At 41.6% G+C, this 18,305-nt stretch overlaps 1 protein-coding gene across 13 annotated transcripts in view; it reads right to left on the reverse strand.

Annotated features, from left to right (window-relative positions):
• ZNF567 (zinc finger protein 567) overlaps window positions 1-18,305 on the reverse strand; it is a 41,613-nt gene that overhangs the window by 20,222 nt on the left and 3,086 nt on the right. For 5 of the 13 annotated variants that reach the window (XM_033225916.1, XM_033225921.1, XM_033225920.1 and 2 more), the window contains exon 3: window positions 12,849-12,923. The exons of the other annotated variants lie outside the window; for them this stretch is intronic. In XM_033225916.1, coding sequence (XP_033081807.1) covers window positions 12,849-12,857 — 9 coding nt within the window. In that variant the 5' untranslated portion in view covers window positions 12,858-12,923. The remainder of the gene's footprint in view (window positions 1-12,848; window positions 12,924-18,305) is intronic. 13 annotated transcript variants of the gene reach the window in all.

An 18,305-nucleotide genomic window follows, 5' to 3' on the forward strand; every position in this document is an offset into this window, starting at 1 on the left:
CTGTCTCAGAAAAAAAAAAAAAAAAAAAAAGACTTGGCTGGACGCGGTGGCTCATGCCTGTAATCACAGCACTTTGGGAGGCTGAGGCGGGTGGATCACAAGGTCAGGAGATCGAGACCATCCTGGCTAACATGGTGAAACCCCATCTCTACTAAAAATACAAAACAAAAAAAAAATTAGCCGGGCGTGGTGGCAGGGGCTTGTAGTCCCAGCTACTTGGGAGGCTGAGGCAGGAGAATGGTGTGAATCCAGGAGGTGGAGCTTGCAGTGAGCTGAGATTGCGCCACTGCACTCCAGCCCTGGCAACAGAGCGAGACTCCATCTCAAAAAAAAAAAAAAAGACTCAAATATATTCATTCTGTCTACAAGAGACTTATTTTAAAAAAACAAAGATACAAATAGGCTGAAAGTAAAAGGATGAAAAAAGATAGAGAAACACTAACCACTAAAAAGACATACAAACACAAGCTGAAGTGGCTATAGAAATCTCAGACAAAACAGATTTCAACTAGAGGAGTGTCACTACTAGAGACAAAGAAGGACATTTCATAGTAATAAAGAACAAATACATCTGGAAGATGTTACAGTCATAAATGTATAGTCACCTAATTAAATAGTTCCAAAATACATTAAGCAAAACTTGACAAAAGTAAAATGAGATTTTTTAAAGTCCAAAATCATGGTTGATGTTAATATTTGTCAGCAACTGAAAGAAACAAACCAAGGGGGTAAATATGTAAACAGCCAGAATATGTAAAGAATATACCAACCATCTAAACCCATTTGACATTTATAGAAAAGCATTTTCAGTAATTTTACAATACATACCCTTCTCAAGAGCAAACAGACTACTCACCAAGGTGGAACCTGAACAAGTCTCAATAGAGTAAAGACAAACTCATATGGAATATGTTCTCTGACAACAGTGAAAGTAAATTAAATCTCAATAAAAATAAGATGTCTAGATAAGCCCCAAATGTTTGGAAACTAAACAATATACTTCTAAATAACTATTAATAATTTGGGGTCGGCCGGGCGCGGTGGCTCAAGCCTGTAATCCCAGCACTTTGGGAGGCCAAGACGGGCGGATCACAAGGTCAGGAGATCGAGACCATCCTGGCTAACCCGGTGAAACCTCGTCTCTACTAAAAAATACAAAAAAAAACCTAGCTGGGCGAGGTGGCGGGCGCCTGTAGTCCCAGCTACTCGGGAGGCTGAGGCAGGAGAATGGCGTAAACCCGGGAGGCGGAGCTTCCAGTGAGCTGAGATCTGGCCACTGCACTCCAGCCTGGGCGACAGAGCGAGACTCCATCTCAAAAAAAAAAAAAAAAAAAAAAAAATAATAATAATAATAATAATTTGGGGTCAAAGAATAATCAAAAAGGAAATTTTCAGAAAATATTTCCAACTAAATAAAAACATCAAAATTTGCAGATGCAAGCTGAGAGAGACTTATAAATTTAAATTTAATACAAAAAGCGTGAATCATAAAATTTTAAAAACATTGAATTTCATATAATGAAAAACTTCGGCTCTGAAAAACACCCTTAAGAAAATAAAAAAATCAAGTCACAGACTGAGAGAAGATATTCATAGTCCTTTTATATGACAAAAGAATTGTATCCAGAAAATATGTGGTGCTATTAGAACTCTCATGCATTTGATCATGGGAAAATAAAACAACACAACTGCTTTGAGTTCGCAGTTTCTGATAAAGTTAAACAAACACTTTCCACATAACTCACAGATTCCACACCTGGGTATTTACCCAAAAGAAATAAAGGTGACTGGATAAACAAATTGTAGTATATTCACGCAATGGAAAAATACTCAGCAATATAGGGGTGTACTGACATACAGAATATGAGTGACTTTCAAAAACATTACACTGAGTTAAGCCAACCTCCCAAAAAGCTATATATTCTATGATTCCATTTTTATGAAATTCCAGAAGCAAAACTATAGTGACAGAGGCAGATACATGACTACTGAAGCTGGAGCTGGCAGTGGAGCAACTAATTGTATGGCGCATGAGGCAACTTCTGGAGTAATGAAAATTCTGTAATCTTGATTGTTGTGGTGATTATGTAGAGCTATACACTTCCGAGCTTCATTAACTATATGCTTAAAATGAGTATTTATTGTTTAAGTTGATTAAAAAATACAAACTCTGCTTTAGAGAACGGCAAAGTAGCTTTTATTTGACTATGTTACTGAAAATGACATTGTTAATCCTGGATAAAATATAAAAATAACTATCTGAAGGCACTGCAAAATGTCTCAAACAGACAGACTGGAGTGGGGGGGTCTACACTGGGAAGAACAGAAGAGCAATGGGATAATTAGCAATTTATATTACTTGTGGCCTGGGGGCAGGTCCCTTGTAGACACCATGTGTGGCAAATGCAATTCAGGTGGGAACCCATGGCCTGCCTTACTTGAAGAAGCAAAGGACAGAACTCAGGTCAACAACAACAGCTGGAAAGAAAGTGGAGAAATCCTATGAAACTGAATGTGGAGTTGGAGAAAAGACACTGAATAAACTTTGTTAACATTTTTGGCTGATACCCAACTCAATTAGGTATGCATGGGTCAGAATCCAAGCAGCCTGGTAAAAAAAAAAATAAAAGAAATAAAGTGGGGATTCAAGCTGTCACCAATCGCAAGGAATAGTCTGAAGTTTGAGTTCAGTCAAGTTAACTGCCCAATAAAACAGATATTTCTGACTTCCTTTCATGTCAGAAGAATTAACTGCTATGAGAAATTCCCTCCCACCATAAACAACTAAAAAGATTATAAAAACATATTAAACAACAGAAATATATTAATGCTTGAAGCACTGACCAGCTGACAGCACAGAATGGTGATCTTTGCGAGAGGTAAACAAAGTAAGCCCTATAATTGCCCCAGCTTATTGCCTAAAAGCATTTTCTAGGCCATAGCACAAGGAAGGGGAAGCACAAACAGCCCAGCAGCGTCCCTGAGTTGAACAAACAGGCCGGGGCGGTGGCTCACACCTGTAAACCAGACCTTTGGGAGAACAATGTGGGCAGATCACTTGAGTCAAGGGGTTTGAGGTTGCAGTGAGCTATGATCATGCATAGCTTTTTCTTGTTTTTTTTTTTTGTTTGTTTGTTTATTTAGAGGCAAGAGTTTGAGTCTGTTGCACTCTAGCCTGGGCAACAGACTGAGACTCTTATCTCTAAAAACAAAAAACGGCCAGGCGCAAAAAACGTCTGAGAGCGGTGGCTCACGCCTGTAATCCCAGCACTTTGGGAGGCCAAGGCGGGCGATCACCTGAGGTTGGGAGTTTGAGACCAGCCTGACCAACACGGAGAAACCCTGTCTCTACTAAAAATACAAAATTAGCAGGGTGTGATGGTGAATGCCTGTAATCCCAGTTCCTCGGGAGGCTGAGGCAGGAGAATCGCTTGAACCCGGGAGGCAGAGGTTGTGGTGAGCTGAGATTGCGCCATTGCACTCCAGCCTGGGCAACAAGAGTGAAACTCCATCTCAAAAAAAAAAAAAAGAAAACAGAAAAACAGAAAAACAAGAAACAGAGATTTGGGGAGTCCAAGATGACTAAAACTGTTGGAAGAAAGCTGAAGAGGAAGAAATAGCAGAGAGAGAGACAGACAGACATGGTGGCGGCAGGGGCAGGGAGAGAGAGAGAGAAAGAGAATGTTACAGAGAAAGATCAATCTGCAAAGTTGTCCCTCTGAATCCATGGCTAAACACTGATCTGCAAATATATGGGGGTAAAATTACATGAAGAATTACATAAAATTACATGAAGAATCAGAGGAAAGTCGAACAGTCCTGGGAAGTTTGCGTTCCTATCAGCCAGAGTAGAAAGAATTGGTAATACACAAGTTTTAGGTAGAGCAGGGCTTGACAAACTTTTTCTGCAAAGGGGCAGATAAGTATTTCAGGCTTTCTGAGCTGAATGGTCTCTGTCTGTCACAGCGACTCTGCAGTTAATATGAAAGCAGCTATAAATGGAATGTAAATGAGTGAGTGTGACTGTGTTTCAATACTCATAAGCCAACAGAAAGCTGGATCTGGATCTCAGGCTATAGGTTGCTGACCTTAGGAATGGGACTAAATTAGCCGTAGACCAAATGCTGCTCTTGGACCTACACTAACAAAAAATTAAAAGCAAGCCTCAAAAGGATCAAAATGGACTGAAGTAACTTAATTCTTTAATGTAACAACAGAATCCAGCATTCAGCAATTTAAAATTCAAGTAAAAAATTTCCAAGCATGCAAAATAGGACTAATATTCATGAAGGAAAAAAAAGATCAAAAGAAACAGACCCAGAAATGAAACAGGCCCAGAAATGACAGAGGTGATGGATTTAACAAGCAAGATGGGCTGGGCACAGTGGCTCATGCCAGTAATTCCAGAACTCTGGGAAGCCAAGGCAGAAAGATCACTTGAGCCCAGGCGTTTGAGACCAGTCTGGGCAACATAGCAAAACCCTGTCTCTACAAAAAATTTAAAAATTAGCCAGGTGTGGTAGCACACACCTGTGGTCCCAGCTACACTGCAGAGACTGAGGTGGGGGGATCGCTTGAGCCCAGGAGTTGGATGCTGCAGTGAGCTCTGCTTGTACCACTTACTCCAGCCTGGGCATCAGAGTGAGACCCTGCCTCAAACAAACAAAAAACAAGAATGCTAAAACAGGACTATTATAGGCCGGGCGCAGTGGCTCAGGCCTGTAATCTCAGCACTTTGGGAGGCCAAGGCAGGCGGATCACCTGAGGTCAGGAGTTTGAGACCAGCCTGGCCAAAATGGTGAAACCCCATCTCTTTTTTTTTTTTTTTTTTTTTTTTTGAGACGGAGTCTTGCTCTGCCACCCAGGCTGGAGTGCAGTGGCCGGCTCTCAGCTCACTGCAAGCTCCGCCTCCCGGGTTCACGCCATTCTCCTGCCTCAGCCTCCCGAGTAGCTGGGACTACAGGCGCCCGCCTCGTCGCCGGCTAGTTTTTTGTATTTTTTAGTAGAGACGGGGTTTCACCGTATTAGCCAGGATGGTCTCGATCTCCTGACCTCGTGATCCGCCCGTCTCGGCCTCCCAAAGTGCTGGGATTACAGGCTTGAGCCACCGCGCCCGGCGAAACCCCATCTCTATTAAACATACAAAAATTAGCCGGACATGGTGGCATGTGCCTGTAATCCCAGCTACTCAGGAGGTTGAGGCAGGAGAATCACTTAAACCCGGAAAGCAGATGTTGCAGCGAGCTGAGATCACACCATTGCACTCCAGCCTGAGCGACAAGAGTGAAACCCCATCTCAACAACAACAAAAAAACATGATTATAAACATACCCCATAAGCTCAAGAATGTACAAAAAAAGATAATCATGAGAGAAACGGAAGATATAAAAAGGATCAAAGAAAACTTCGAGAAGAGAAATACACGATATGAAAAATACAACAGGTGGTAGTAACAACAGATTACACATTGAAGAAAGAAAAGATCAGTGAACTTGAAGAGAAAGAAAGCAATATAAACTATGCAAAATGCTTTCACAGTTGGCTGAGTTCCAATAAAACTCTACAAAACCAGGCATCATGCCTGACTTAGCTCAAATGCAATGGTTTGCCAACCTCTGGCCTAGAGCAACCACTAAAAAACAAAACAAACAAGAAAATAAAGAGGTACTTCTAATAAGTGACTCATACAGAAAAAAATGAAATCATAAAAAATTTCTCAATCTGAAAGGAAAAATATAATTGGAAAAAATAGGAAGATGGCATGTTTAAACTCAACTATATTGATAATTACATTGAATGAACTAAAAACTCCAATTAAAAGAGTATCAGATAAGAGAAAAAAGAAAAACCAAACCATCTACTAGCTGTACCAGATTAACTATAAACATTAAAACATAGGTAAATAAAAGAATAAAGGAAGGGCAAGGTGCAGAGGCTCACATCTATAATCCCAGCACTTTGGGAGGCCGAGCAGGAGGATCACTTGGACCCAGGAGTTCAAAACCAGCCTAGGCAACATAGGGAGACCCCATCTCTACAAAAAATTTAAAAATCAGCCAGATGAGGTGGCACATGCCTGTGGTCCTAGCTACTCAGGAGGCTAAGGTGGAAGGATTGCTGGATCCTGGGAAGTTGATCGCACCACTGCACTCCAGTCTGGGTGACAGAACAAACAAAACAAAACAAAAAATAAAACACACACACACACACACACACACACACACACACACACAAAACAACAACAGTAAAAAGGATGGAAATCAGGTATATCATATACTATAGTTCGAATGTGTCCCCTCTAAAATTCAGGTGTATTCCAGGCACGGTGGCTCACACCTATAATCCTAGCACTTTGGGGGGCCAAGGCAGGCAGACTGCTTGAACCCAAAAGCTCAAGACCAGCCTAGGCAACATGGTGAAACTGTGTCTCTAAAAAAAATAGAAAAATTAGCTGGGCATGGTGGTACATGCCTGTAGTATCAGTTACTCAGGAGGCTGAGGTGGAAGGATCACCTGAGCCCAGGATGTTGAGGCTGAAGTGAGCCATGATTGTCCCACTAAACTCCAGCTTGGGCTATAGAGTGAGACCCTATCTCGAAACAAAAACCAAACAACATTCAGGTGTTGCCAGTGTGATAGTATTATGAAGTAGGGCCTTTAATACGCCATTAGGCCAGTCATTAAGGTTTCTCCCTTTGTGAATGGGATTAAGGCCCTTGTAAAAGGGGCTTCATGTAGCATGTGGCTGGCTTGTACTTTTGCCATGTGAGGACACAGCCTCAAGGTGCCATCTTGGAAGCAGAGAACACTGATCTTTTCTTTCTTCAATGTGTAATCTGTTTTTACTACCACTAGACACCCAAACCTGCCTGAATCTTCATCTTGGACCTCCCAGCCTCCAGAATTGTGAGAAAATTTATTTTTGTTCTTCACAAATTATCGTTTCAGGCATTCTGTTATAGCAGCACAAAGAACAAAGACACCATACAATCGTAAGAAAGTTAGAATAGCTATAAAAATATTAATCAAAATAGATCTCAGGACAATATTATTCAGAATATTATCAGGGATTAATTAAAGCATTTCATAATAAAAGGGCAGGGTGAATTCACGAGAGGACACAATAATCCTGAATATAAACGCATCTAAAAACAAAGCTTAATTATAACAGAAGATTTCAATTTTCTTCCTTCGGTCACTGCTGTAACAGACTGAAGAACAATAAGAATACAGAAAACTTTCAACACAATCAACCAATTTAATCTCACTGCTATTTACAGGATACACTCAACAACATAAGAATATGCATTCTTTACAAGGGCACAGAGAACACTGACCAAACTAAACTGTACTCTGTGCTATAAAAGAAGTCTTCATAAATTTAGGAAGACATCATATAGACTCTGCTGTGGCTGCAACAGAATTAAACTACAACCAGTTACAGGAAGCTATCTGGAAAATCCCCAAATATTTGGAAATGAAACACATTTCTAAATAACCAATGGGTAAAAAACAAACATGAGAAAATTAGAAAATATTTTCAACTGAATAAGAAAATGCAACATGTCAAAACTTGTTGGGAGCCCTTTAAATAGTGCTTACAGAGAAATTTACAGCATTTAAAGCTTCTATTAGAAAAAAAGAAATGTCTTAACTCAATATACACTTCCATCTATGTAAGAATTCGAAAAGAAGAGCTAATTATACCCAAAGTCATGAGAGAGAAAGGAAATACAAAATAAAAGAGGAGAAATGAGGAAACAAAAATACTAGAAGAAATCAATGAAACTAAAAGCTGGTGTGGTACTTTGAAAAGATCAACTACGTTGATATACCTGTAGCCAATGAACCAGGGGAAAAAGTGACAGATACAAATCATCAATAACAAGAATAAAAAAGGGGTATTGCTACATATTATACAAACATTAAAAGGATAAAAAGAGCAACAACTTTATGCCAATACATTTTACAACTTAGATGAACTGAACAAAATTCCTAGTCACAAACTACAAAAGCTCATTGAATTAAAAGAAAAACTGATAACCTGAACAGTCTTCATTCTATTACAAAAATTGAACTATTGGGCCGGGCGCGGTGGCTCAAGCCTGTAATCCCAGCACTTTGGGAGGCCGAGACGGGCGGATCACGAGGTCAGGAGATCGAGACCATCCTGGCTAACACGGTGAAACCCCGTCTCTACTAAAAATACAAAAACTAGCCGGGCGAGGTGGCCGGCGCCTGTAGTCCCAGCTACTCGGGAGGCTGAGGCAGGAGAATGGCGTAAACCCGGGAGGCGGAGCTTGCAGTGAGCTGAGATCTGGCCACTGCACTCCAGTCCGGGCGACAGAGCGAGACTCCGCCTCAGAAAAAAAAAAAAAAAAAAAAAATTGAACTATTGGTTAAACATCTTTCCACAAAGAAATCTCCAAGTCAGATAGATGGCTTCACAGTGAATTCTAACAAATGTTAAAGAAGAAACAATACCAATTGTACATAAATTCTTTCAGATAATAATAAGAGAATACATCCCAATTCATTTATGAGATAGCATTACCCTGACATCAAACAGAAAAACATACATTAGATCCGTTATGAACCACAGATGAGAAAAATCAGTAACAATATATTAGCAAATTCATCAAAAATCAGTAACAATATATTAGCAAATTCATCATATATATTACTTTATATATGAATCAAATTAATATATGAAGCAATATATACAAAAGTATTATATCATGACCAAGTGGAGTTTATCCCAGGACAACTACATGTAACATTTCAAAAATCAATCAATATAATTCATTATAGTAATAGCCATATAATGTGAAAAACCAATAAATGAAGAAACACTTTTTTTGTTTTTGTTTTGAGACGGAGTTTTGCTCTTTGTTGCCCAGGCTGGAGTGCAGTGGCACGATCTCGGCTCACTGCAACCTCCACCTCCTGGGTTCAAGCGATTCTCCTATCTCAGCCTCCTGAGCAGCTAGGATTACAGGTGCCCACCACTACACCCAGATAATTTTTTTTGTATTTTATATGTTGCCCAGGCCAGTCTTGAACTCCTGGTTCAAGTGATTCACCTGTCCTGACCTCCCAGAGTGCTAGGATTACAGGCATGAGCCACTGCACCTGGCCCAGAAAAACTTTTGAGAAAATTTAACACTCATTCATGATAAAAACTATCAGCTAACTGGAATGTCTTCAATCATTTAAAAAGAAATTCAAGCCGGACATGGTGGCTCACGCATGTAATCTCAACACTTTGGGAGGCCAAGGCGGGCGGATCACTTGAGGCCAGAGTTCGAGACCAGACTCGCCAATATGGTGAAACCCCGTCTCCACTAAAAATACAAAAATTAGGCCAGCATGGTGGTGCATGTCTGTAATCCCAGCAACATGGGAGGCTGACATGCCAGAATCTCTTGAACCTGGGAGGCAGAGGTTGCAGTGAGCTGAGATCCACCACTGCACTCCAGCCTGGACGACAGAGCAAAACTCTGTCTCAAGGGAAAAAGAAAAAGAAAAAAAAATCCTAATCCTATAGCTAATATCAAACCTAACAATGAAAAACAATGCCTTTCGCCTAAGTTGGGCACAAAACAAGAATGTCTGTTCTTAGAACTTCTACTCAACATTGTACTGGAGGTTCTTGACAATGTAGTAAGGAAAGACAGAAATGAAGGGAATATAGATTAGAAAAAAAGAAAACAGTCATTATTCACATATGACAGGATTGTCCATGTAGAAAATCCTAAGAATCTATAATAAAAAAAAAATTACTAGAATAAGGGAGTTTTGAAAGGTTGCAGGTCAAGATAAAAAAATCAATTGCATTTTCACAAACTAGCAATAAATAGTGGGAAATTTAAATAAAAATGAACACCATTTACAGCAGCATTAACAAAAAAATCCAAGGATATAAAAAACATTTACAAGACTGGTACACTGAAAGCAACAACATTACTGAGAGAATTTAAGGAAGATCTAAATAAAAGGAGATGTGCATCATGTTCATGAATTGGAAAACTCTATTAGCATTAATGATTATTATTCTTGTATTTAAACTGTTATAAGCATTTTAACATTTTCTTGTCTTCTAATGAAATGTCTATATATTCCTCTAAGGCATCTTCCATCTGATGCTATAAAGAATAAAACGGGGAGTAACTGTTTAGTGTTACTGGTACAGAATTTCTAAGTGAAATGAAGAAAAACAGTTCTGGAAATAGATAGCAGTGACAGTTACACAACTTGTGAACGTACTTAATGGCTTTGAATTATACACTTAAAAATGGTTAAAACGGTAAGCTCTCTGTTATGTATATTTTACCATAATAAAAAGTTAAACACAAAAGCACAGAAAACAAAAATATGTAAGCAAGCCCTGGGGTGAGACCCTCGGAGAAGTGGAAAATAAGTGAAGATGTTAAATGGGAAGACAAGTGACCACTATGAGACAGGAACCCAAATAAAGACAATATCAGTGGAGGATGGAGGGAACTGTGGTAAGAGGAACAGAATTTGCCACTCAATGGTTTTGCAGTGAATGGGAGATTTTAACTCATGTTGGCTGTATCAGCAGATGGGTAGGGGTTGGGGCCCTAACCAGATTGGAAAAAACAAAAGGATAGAATGGGCAGAAGGAGACAATGAGGTGAATCTCAGACATATGCATGAAGGATCTGTGGAACATGTAGGTGGTGATATCTAGCTGGAGGCTGGATATATAATTTTGACTATCCATCAAAAAAGACAGAGGTTTAGAATTAAAATTACATGAGCATCATTAGAATAATAGTGGTAGATAGTGAACAGAAGAGTGTAAATAGAAGAGAACCAATACAGAATATGGAGAACACCAGTATTTAAGAAGTCCAGATACAAAGATAAATGTTCTGAGTGAAACAATAGAGTAGTGTCTTTGAAACCAGAAGCAGAATATTTTAAGAGTTACACTTCTAGTTTAGTATGGTGGTCTATACAAATATATTTACTTCTACATCCAAACATAAAATTGGAAGAAATGTGAAAACAGAAATAAATCTAGAATTAATATACTAAGCAGGTGTTATTGGAAGGCCACATATTTTTAGAAATTGTTAGCAGTTGTGAGCAAAACTGAAGATAGAGGAGAAACACAAGATTCTCAGTTCTTTGTACAAGTTGTCAATCATATCTCCATCCTCAAAGCCTCAACACAAGACTTCTTGCTACTTACTAATTCTATATAAATTCTGTCAATTTCACTACTATCTAGACTCCAGTCTGTGGATGCAATAAAGTCGTATATATTTTTTTAATCTACACAAGACAGGTTCATTCAGTAATACATTTTCATTTAATTCAAGGAAATGCATTTTTGTCCCTGCATAGCTTCGGGAAGAAGACTGAGAGAGGAGATGGTGAATGATATACCATTTTTTTTTTTTTTTTTTTTTTTTGAGACGGAGTCTCGCTGTGTCCCCCAGGCTGGAGTGCAGTGGCGCAATCTTGGCTCACTGCAAACTCCGCCTCCCGTGTTTACGCCATTCTCCTGCCTCAGCCTCCTGAGTAGCTGGGACTACAGGCGCCCGCCACTGCGCCCGGCTAATTTTTTGTATTTTTAGTAGAGACGGGGTTTCACCATGGTCTCGATCTCCTGACCTTGTGATCCCGCCTCGACCTCCTAAAGCGCTGGGACTACAGGCATGAGCCACCACACCCGGCCTTTTTTGTTTGTTTGTTTTTTGAGACGGAGTCTCGCTCTGTCGCCCAGGCTGGAGTGCAGTGGCCGGATCTCAGCTCACTGCAAGCTCCGCCTCCCGGGTTTACACCATTCTCCTGCCTCAGCCTCCCGAGTAGCTGGGACTACAGGCGCCCGCCACCTCGCCCGGCTAGTTTTTTGTATTTTTTAGTACAGACGGGGTTTCACCGGGTTAGCCAGGATGGTCTCAATCCCCTTACCTCGTGATCCGCCCGTCTTGGCCTCCCAAAGTGCTGGGATTACAGGCTTGAGCCACCGCGCCCAGCCTTTTTTTTTTTTTTTTAAATAAACAGTCTTGTTTTGTCACCCAGGCTGGAGTGCAGTGACATGATCATGGCTCACTGTAGACCTGACCTCTGGGTTAAAGCTATCCTCCCACCTAAGCTTCACAAATAACTGGGACCACTTCGCATGCCACTGCACCTGCACTGTGCTAATTTTTTTCTTTTTTTGAGACAGAGTCTCACTCTGACACCTATGCTGGAGTGCAGCAGTGTAATCTTCACTCACTGCAACCTCTGCCTCCCAGATTCAAACAATTCTCTTGCCTCAGCCTCCTGAGTAGCTGGGATTACAAGCGCCTGCCACCAAGTCCGGCTAATTTTTATATTTTTAGTAGAGACAGCATTTCACCATGTTGGCCAGGATGGTCTCAAACTTCTGACCTCAGGTGATCTGCCTACCTCGGCCTCCCGAAGTGCTAGGATTACAGGTATGAGCCACTGCACCTGGCCTTTTTTTTTTTTTTTTTTTTTTTTTAAATTTCTGGTGGAGACAAGGATATCTCTACGTTGCCCAGGCTGGCTGGTCTTGAACTCCTGGGCTCAAGCAATTCTCCTGCCTCAGCCTCCCAAAGTGCTGGGATTACAGGTGTGAGCCACCATACCTGGCTTGATATATTCACTTAACGTGTGAACACTGGTTAAAATTGGGAGCATTTGTGGAAGATAGAGTCATATCTAACCAATATGGGAAGAAGTGAGGACCAGTTTTCTGAAGGGAAACAGGCAGGAAGATGTAGGACAAGACAGACATATACCCAAATATCCTTTAAAAAAAAAAAAAAAGACTTTCAGAAAGGAGAGAGAAACCATCGCCTTACCTGAGCCATGGTTTTGAGATATGAAAGAGATGACCAGTCCTTCCTTTGGGGTCCTCTTTAGAAAAGAGGCAGCTCCTAAGGAGGCAAAGCCGAGACAAAAAAAGCCACATGAGACCACATGTGCCTCGCAGCTCTTATAATTCTATTAAAATTGCCTCCATTTCCCTTGTATTGATCCTTGTCTACTCTGAACATGCCACATAAATATAGAGGGGAGAACCAGCTAGGCAAATCCCGTTTTATCCCCAAGGCCAGAGATACAGGCTTTTGGGGCAGCAGGATGGATTTTGGGCAAGCTCATCTCCCCTCAAGCACTACCTTTTCCCTCCTAGTCAGCCTATTGTTATTAACTACTTCCAAGCTGCTCTACATTAAGGCTGTATCATTTATACTACTGCCAGCAATATATGAGAATACCTGTCATTCCACACCAAGGAATACTACTGATACAAATTTTTTTATGCTTGTCTATCTAACACATGTAAATTGTGGTTCTACTTTCCAGTTTTCTTACCATGAACAATAAGCTTCTTTTCATAAGTTTAAAGAACGCTTTTAGCTTCTTATCTGTGGTCTCATCATTTATTTCATTTTCTATTATTTTTATTTTCTGAAATGTTGCTAGACTTCTTTAAAGGAAGGAAATTAATCCTTTATTTTTGTGGTAGGAGTTCCAAATAATTTTTCTTTTTTAGAGACAGGGTCATACTCTGCCATCCAGACTGGAGTACAGTGGCACTATTCTGGCTTACTGAACCCTCAAACTCCTGAGCTCAAGCAATTCTGTCTCAGCCTCCCAAGTAGCTAGGACGAAAGGCACACAATACCATGGCTAATTTTTTAAATTATTATTTTCTTTTGAGATGGGGTCTTGCAATGTTGCTCAGGCTGGTCTCAAACTCCTGGCCTCATGTGCTCCTCCTACGTGTGATTACAGGCGTGAGCCATTGTGCACAGCCCCAAATAATTTTTTATAGTTTCTCATTTGATTGTTTTTTTCCATGTAAAAATACAATTTTAAAAATTAGGCTGGGCGTGGTGGCTCACGTGTGTAATCTCAGTGCTTTGGGAGGCTGAGGCAGGCAGATCACCTGAGGTTGGGAGTTCGAGACCAGGAGAAACTCAGTCTCTACTAAAAACACAAAATTAGCTGGGCGTGGTGACACATGCCTGTAATCCCAGCTACTAGGGAGGCTGAGACAGGAGAATTACTTGAACCTGGGAGGTGGAGGTTGCGGTTAGCTAAGATCGTGCGCCACTGCACTCCAGCCTGGGCAACAAGAATGAAACTCTGTCTCAAAATAAATAAATAAATAAAAAATAAAATAAAAATAATTTGTCCATCTAGTTTGGTATCACAAGGTACTCCACAATCTGTATTTCCTTCACTCATCAAAACTGCCATTTTTATCACATATTTTATTTCCTTTAATATATCTAAGTAGACCTGAGCTTTATATTTATTTCCACTGAACTGTTCATTTAATTGTCAGGATCACCTTACAGTTATCAGTTTTAAAACAGTTTAGCGGCCGGGCGCGGTGGCTCAAGCCTGTAATCCCAGCACTTTGTGAGGCCGAGACGGGTGGATCACGAGGTCAGGAGATTGAGACCATCCTGGCTAACACGGTGAAACCCCGTCTCTACTAAAAAAATACAAAAAACTAGCCGGGCGATGTGGCGGGCGCCTGTAGTCCCAGCTACTCGGGAGGCTGAGGCAGGAGAATGGCGTAAACCCGGGAGGCGGAGCTTGCAGTGAGCTGAGATCTGGCCACTGCACTCCAGCCTGGGCAACAGAGCGAGACTCCGTCTCAAAAAAAAAAAAAAAAAAGGCCGGGCGCGGTGGCTCAAGCCTGTAATCCCAGCACTTTGGGAGGCCGAGACGGGTGGATCACGAGGTCAGGAGATCGAGACCATCCTGGCTAACACGGTGAAACCCCGTCTCTACTAAAAAAATACAAAAAATTAGCCGGGCGAGATGGCGGGCGCCTGTAGTCCCAGCTACTCGGGAGGCTGAGGCAGGAGAAGGGCGTAAACCCGGGAGGCGGAGCTTGCAGTGAGCCGAGATCGCGCCACTGCACTCCAGCCTGGGTGACAGAGCGAGACTCCGTCTCAAAAAAAAAAAAAAAAAAAAAAAAACAGCTTAGTGTCTACGAGGGCTACTTCCCTGACAGTTTCTCTCCCAGAATTTCTGGTGTTTATCTTCTCTTAACAATGCTAGAAAGTCCAAACATTTTTATTAAAATTTTAATGGAAATCCATGAAATGTTAGGAAGTTTTGACATTTTATCATGTTGTCTTCCTGTCCTTTTATTCAAGTCTTATTTTCATTTTATTTTTGAAACAGGGTCTCACTCTTTGCCAAGGCTAGAATGCAGTGGCATGATCATGGCTCACTGTAGCCTCGACTTCCTCAGCTCAAGCAATTCTCCCTCCTGCATAGCAGGGACCATAGGCGTGCACCACCCACATCCAGCTAATTATTTTTTAATTTTAATTTTTTTGTTTTTGAGACAGGGTCTCACTCTGTTGCCCAGAATGGAGTGCAGTGGCACCATCACCACTCACAGCAGCGTCGCATTCCCTGGGCTCAAATGATCCTCCTAGCTCAGCCTCCTGGGTAGCTGGGACTACAGGCGCACACCATCAAGACCGGCTTTTTTTTTTTTTTTAAAGAAATGATGTCTTACTATGTTGCTCAGGCTAGTCTCCAACTCCTGGGCTCAAGTGATCTTCCTGCCTTGGTCTCCCAAAGTGCTGGGATTATAGGTGTGAACCACTGCATCCCGCCTACTCCCAGCGTTGCTGGAAACTTTGAGAAAGGGTAAGTGGCTCACAGGGGCAGGTATGGGAGAAGATATTCTGCATGGCTTTGTCCAAAAGTGCCTAGAGTAGGAAACAGAATTCATGTCCAACAACAGGGAATCAGACACCATAGGCACTTCTCAGTCTTGCAGCAGGCTCTTTTTAAAATTTATTTTTTTATTTTGAAATGATTTTTTTTTTTTTTTTTTTTGAGACGGAGTCTTGCTCTGCCACCCAGGCTGGAGTGCAGTGGCCGGATCTCAGCTCACTGCAAGCTCCGCCTCCCGGGTTCACGCCATTCTCCTGCCTCAGCCTCCCGAGTAGCTGGGACTACAGGCGCCCGCCTCGTCGCCCGGCTAGTTTTTTGTATTTTTAAGTAGAGACAGGGTTTCACCGTATTAGCCAGGATGGTCTCGATCTCCTGACCTCGTGATCCGCCCGTCTCGGCCTCCCAAAGTGCTGGGATTACAGGCTTGAGCCACCGCGCCCGGCCGGATATTTTGAAATGATTATAGATCCACAGAAGCTTGCAAAAATAGTGCAGAGAGGTCTCATTTACCCTTCACCCAGCTTCTCTACAATGGTCACATCTTCCATAACCATAGCACATGGTCAAAATCAGAAAACTGGCTGGGCACAGTAGGTAGCTCATGCCTGTAATCCCAGCGCTTTGGGAGGACAAGGCAGGAGGATTGCATGAGCTTAGGAGTTTGAGACCAGCCTGGGCAACATAGTGAGACTCTGTCTCTACAAAATAAAAATACACAAATTAGCCAGCATGATAGCGTGTACCTGTAGTCCCAGCTACTCAGGAGGCTGAGGCGGGAGGGTCACTTAAGCCCAGGAGTTTGAGGCTACAATGAGCTATGACTGTGCCACTGTACTTCAACCTGGACAACAGAGCAAGACTCTGTCTCTAAAAAATAAAAATAAAAAATCAGAAAATTGTCATTACACAATGCGCCAACTTCTTTCAGATATCACTAATTTTCCATGTACTCATTATGTGCATGTTTTTACCATTTTATCACACATTTAGATTTGTGTCACCACCACCACAATCAAGAGGCCAAACTATTCCATGTAAAGATACCATTTTAAAGTAATTGTTTAAACCACCCATCAATACCACTCCTGAGTATCTATCCACGACAAACAAAAACATGTATCCACAAAAAGACCCCAATGTGAATGTTCATAGCAGTTTTATTCATAAGCACCTCAGAACTGGAAACAACCCATGTGTGCATCAATGGATAATTGGATAAATGGGCCGGGCGCGGTGGCTCAAGCCTGTAATCCCAGCACTTTGGGAGGCCGAGACGGGCGGATCACGAGGTCAGGAGATAGAGACCATCCTGGCTAACACGGTGAAACCCCGTCTCTACTAAAAAATACAAAAAACTAGCCGGGCGACATGGCGAGCGCCTGTAGTCCCAGCTGCTTGGGAGGCTGAGGCAGGAGAATGGCGTAAACCCAGGAGGCGGAGCTTGCAGTGAGCTGTGACCCGGCCACTGCACTCCAGCCTGGGCGGCAGAGCGAGACTCCGTCTCAAAAAAAAAAATAAAATAAAATTGGATAAATGGATAATCAATGGAAACCAACTGTGATCCATCCTGATCCATCCAGACAGTGGAATACTACTTTGTACTAAGAATGAAGCAATGATACATGCAATAATATGAATGAATTGCAACATGCAACTGAACTAAGCTCATGCCTGCAATCCCAGCACTTTGGGAGGACAAGGCAGGAGGATCCCGTAAGCTCAGGAGTTAGAGACCAGTCTGGGCAACACAGTGAGACTCTGTCTCTACAAAATAAAAATACACAAATTAGCCAGCATGGTGGCATGTACTTGTAGTCCCAGCTATAGCTTACTGATTGCAACATCCTTACTGAATGAAGCCAGACTCAAAAGGTTACATTCTGCATGACTCCTTTTATATGAGATGAAATTAGAACAGAAGTTACTTTTGTGCCAGGGTAACTGGATGGGGGCTAGAAGTGTTCTGTTTTTGTTTTCTTTTTAAATTTGGGTGATGGTGGTGACACGAGTTTAAAAAAATGCAAATATATACATTTGCTTATATTAAAATAATGAAAGGATAAGCTGAAAACTTAGATAAAAGATAGAATACGATATTCTCTATTGCTTTTGTCACTAACAAAGCATCCTGGAGGCCAGGCAAGGTGGCTCACGCCTATAATCCCAGCACCTGAGGAGGCCAACGTGGGCAGATCACTTGAGCCTAGGAGTTTAAGACCAGCCTAGGAAACACAGCAAGACCCCAACTGTACAAAAAATTAAAATAAAATTAGCCAGGTACAGTTGTACATGCCTGTAGCCCCACCTACTTGGGAGGATGAGGTGGGAGGATCATCTGAGCCCAAGGAGGTCGAGGCTGCAGTGAGCCATGATCAAACCACTGTACTCCAGCCTGGGCAATGGAGTGAGACCTTGTCTCAGAAACAAACAAAACAAAAAAACAAAAAAATCCGAAGTATCTTGGAGGCCCTTCTTCATAAATCCATGCAATTGATCCCTTTTCATGGCTGCATACTTCTCAGTGGCACTGTACTTGGTTAATTCAATCAGTTTCCCTCTCTAGGATAGTTGGAATTCAATTATTTCTTTACACTTTCCAAAAT

This window comes from Trachypithecus francoisi, unplaced genomic scaffold (genome assembly GCF_009764315.1).
Source record: "Trachypithecus francoisi isolate TF-2019V2 unplaced genomic scaffold, Tfra_2.0 Lachesis_group12, whole genome shotgun sequence".
In the NCBI taxonomy this organism is placed as follows: domain Eukaryota; kingdom Metazoa; phylum Chordata; class Mammalia; order Primates; family Cercopithecidae; genus Trachypithecus; species Trachypithecus francoisi.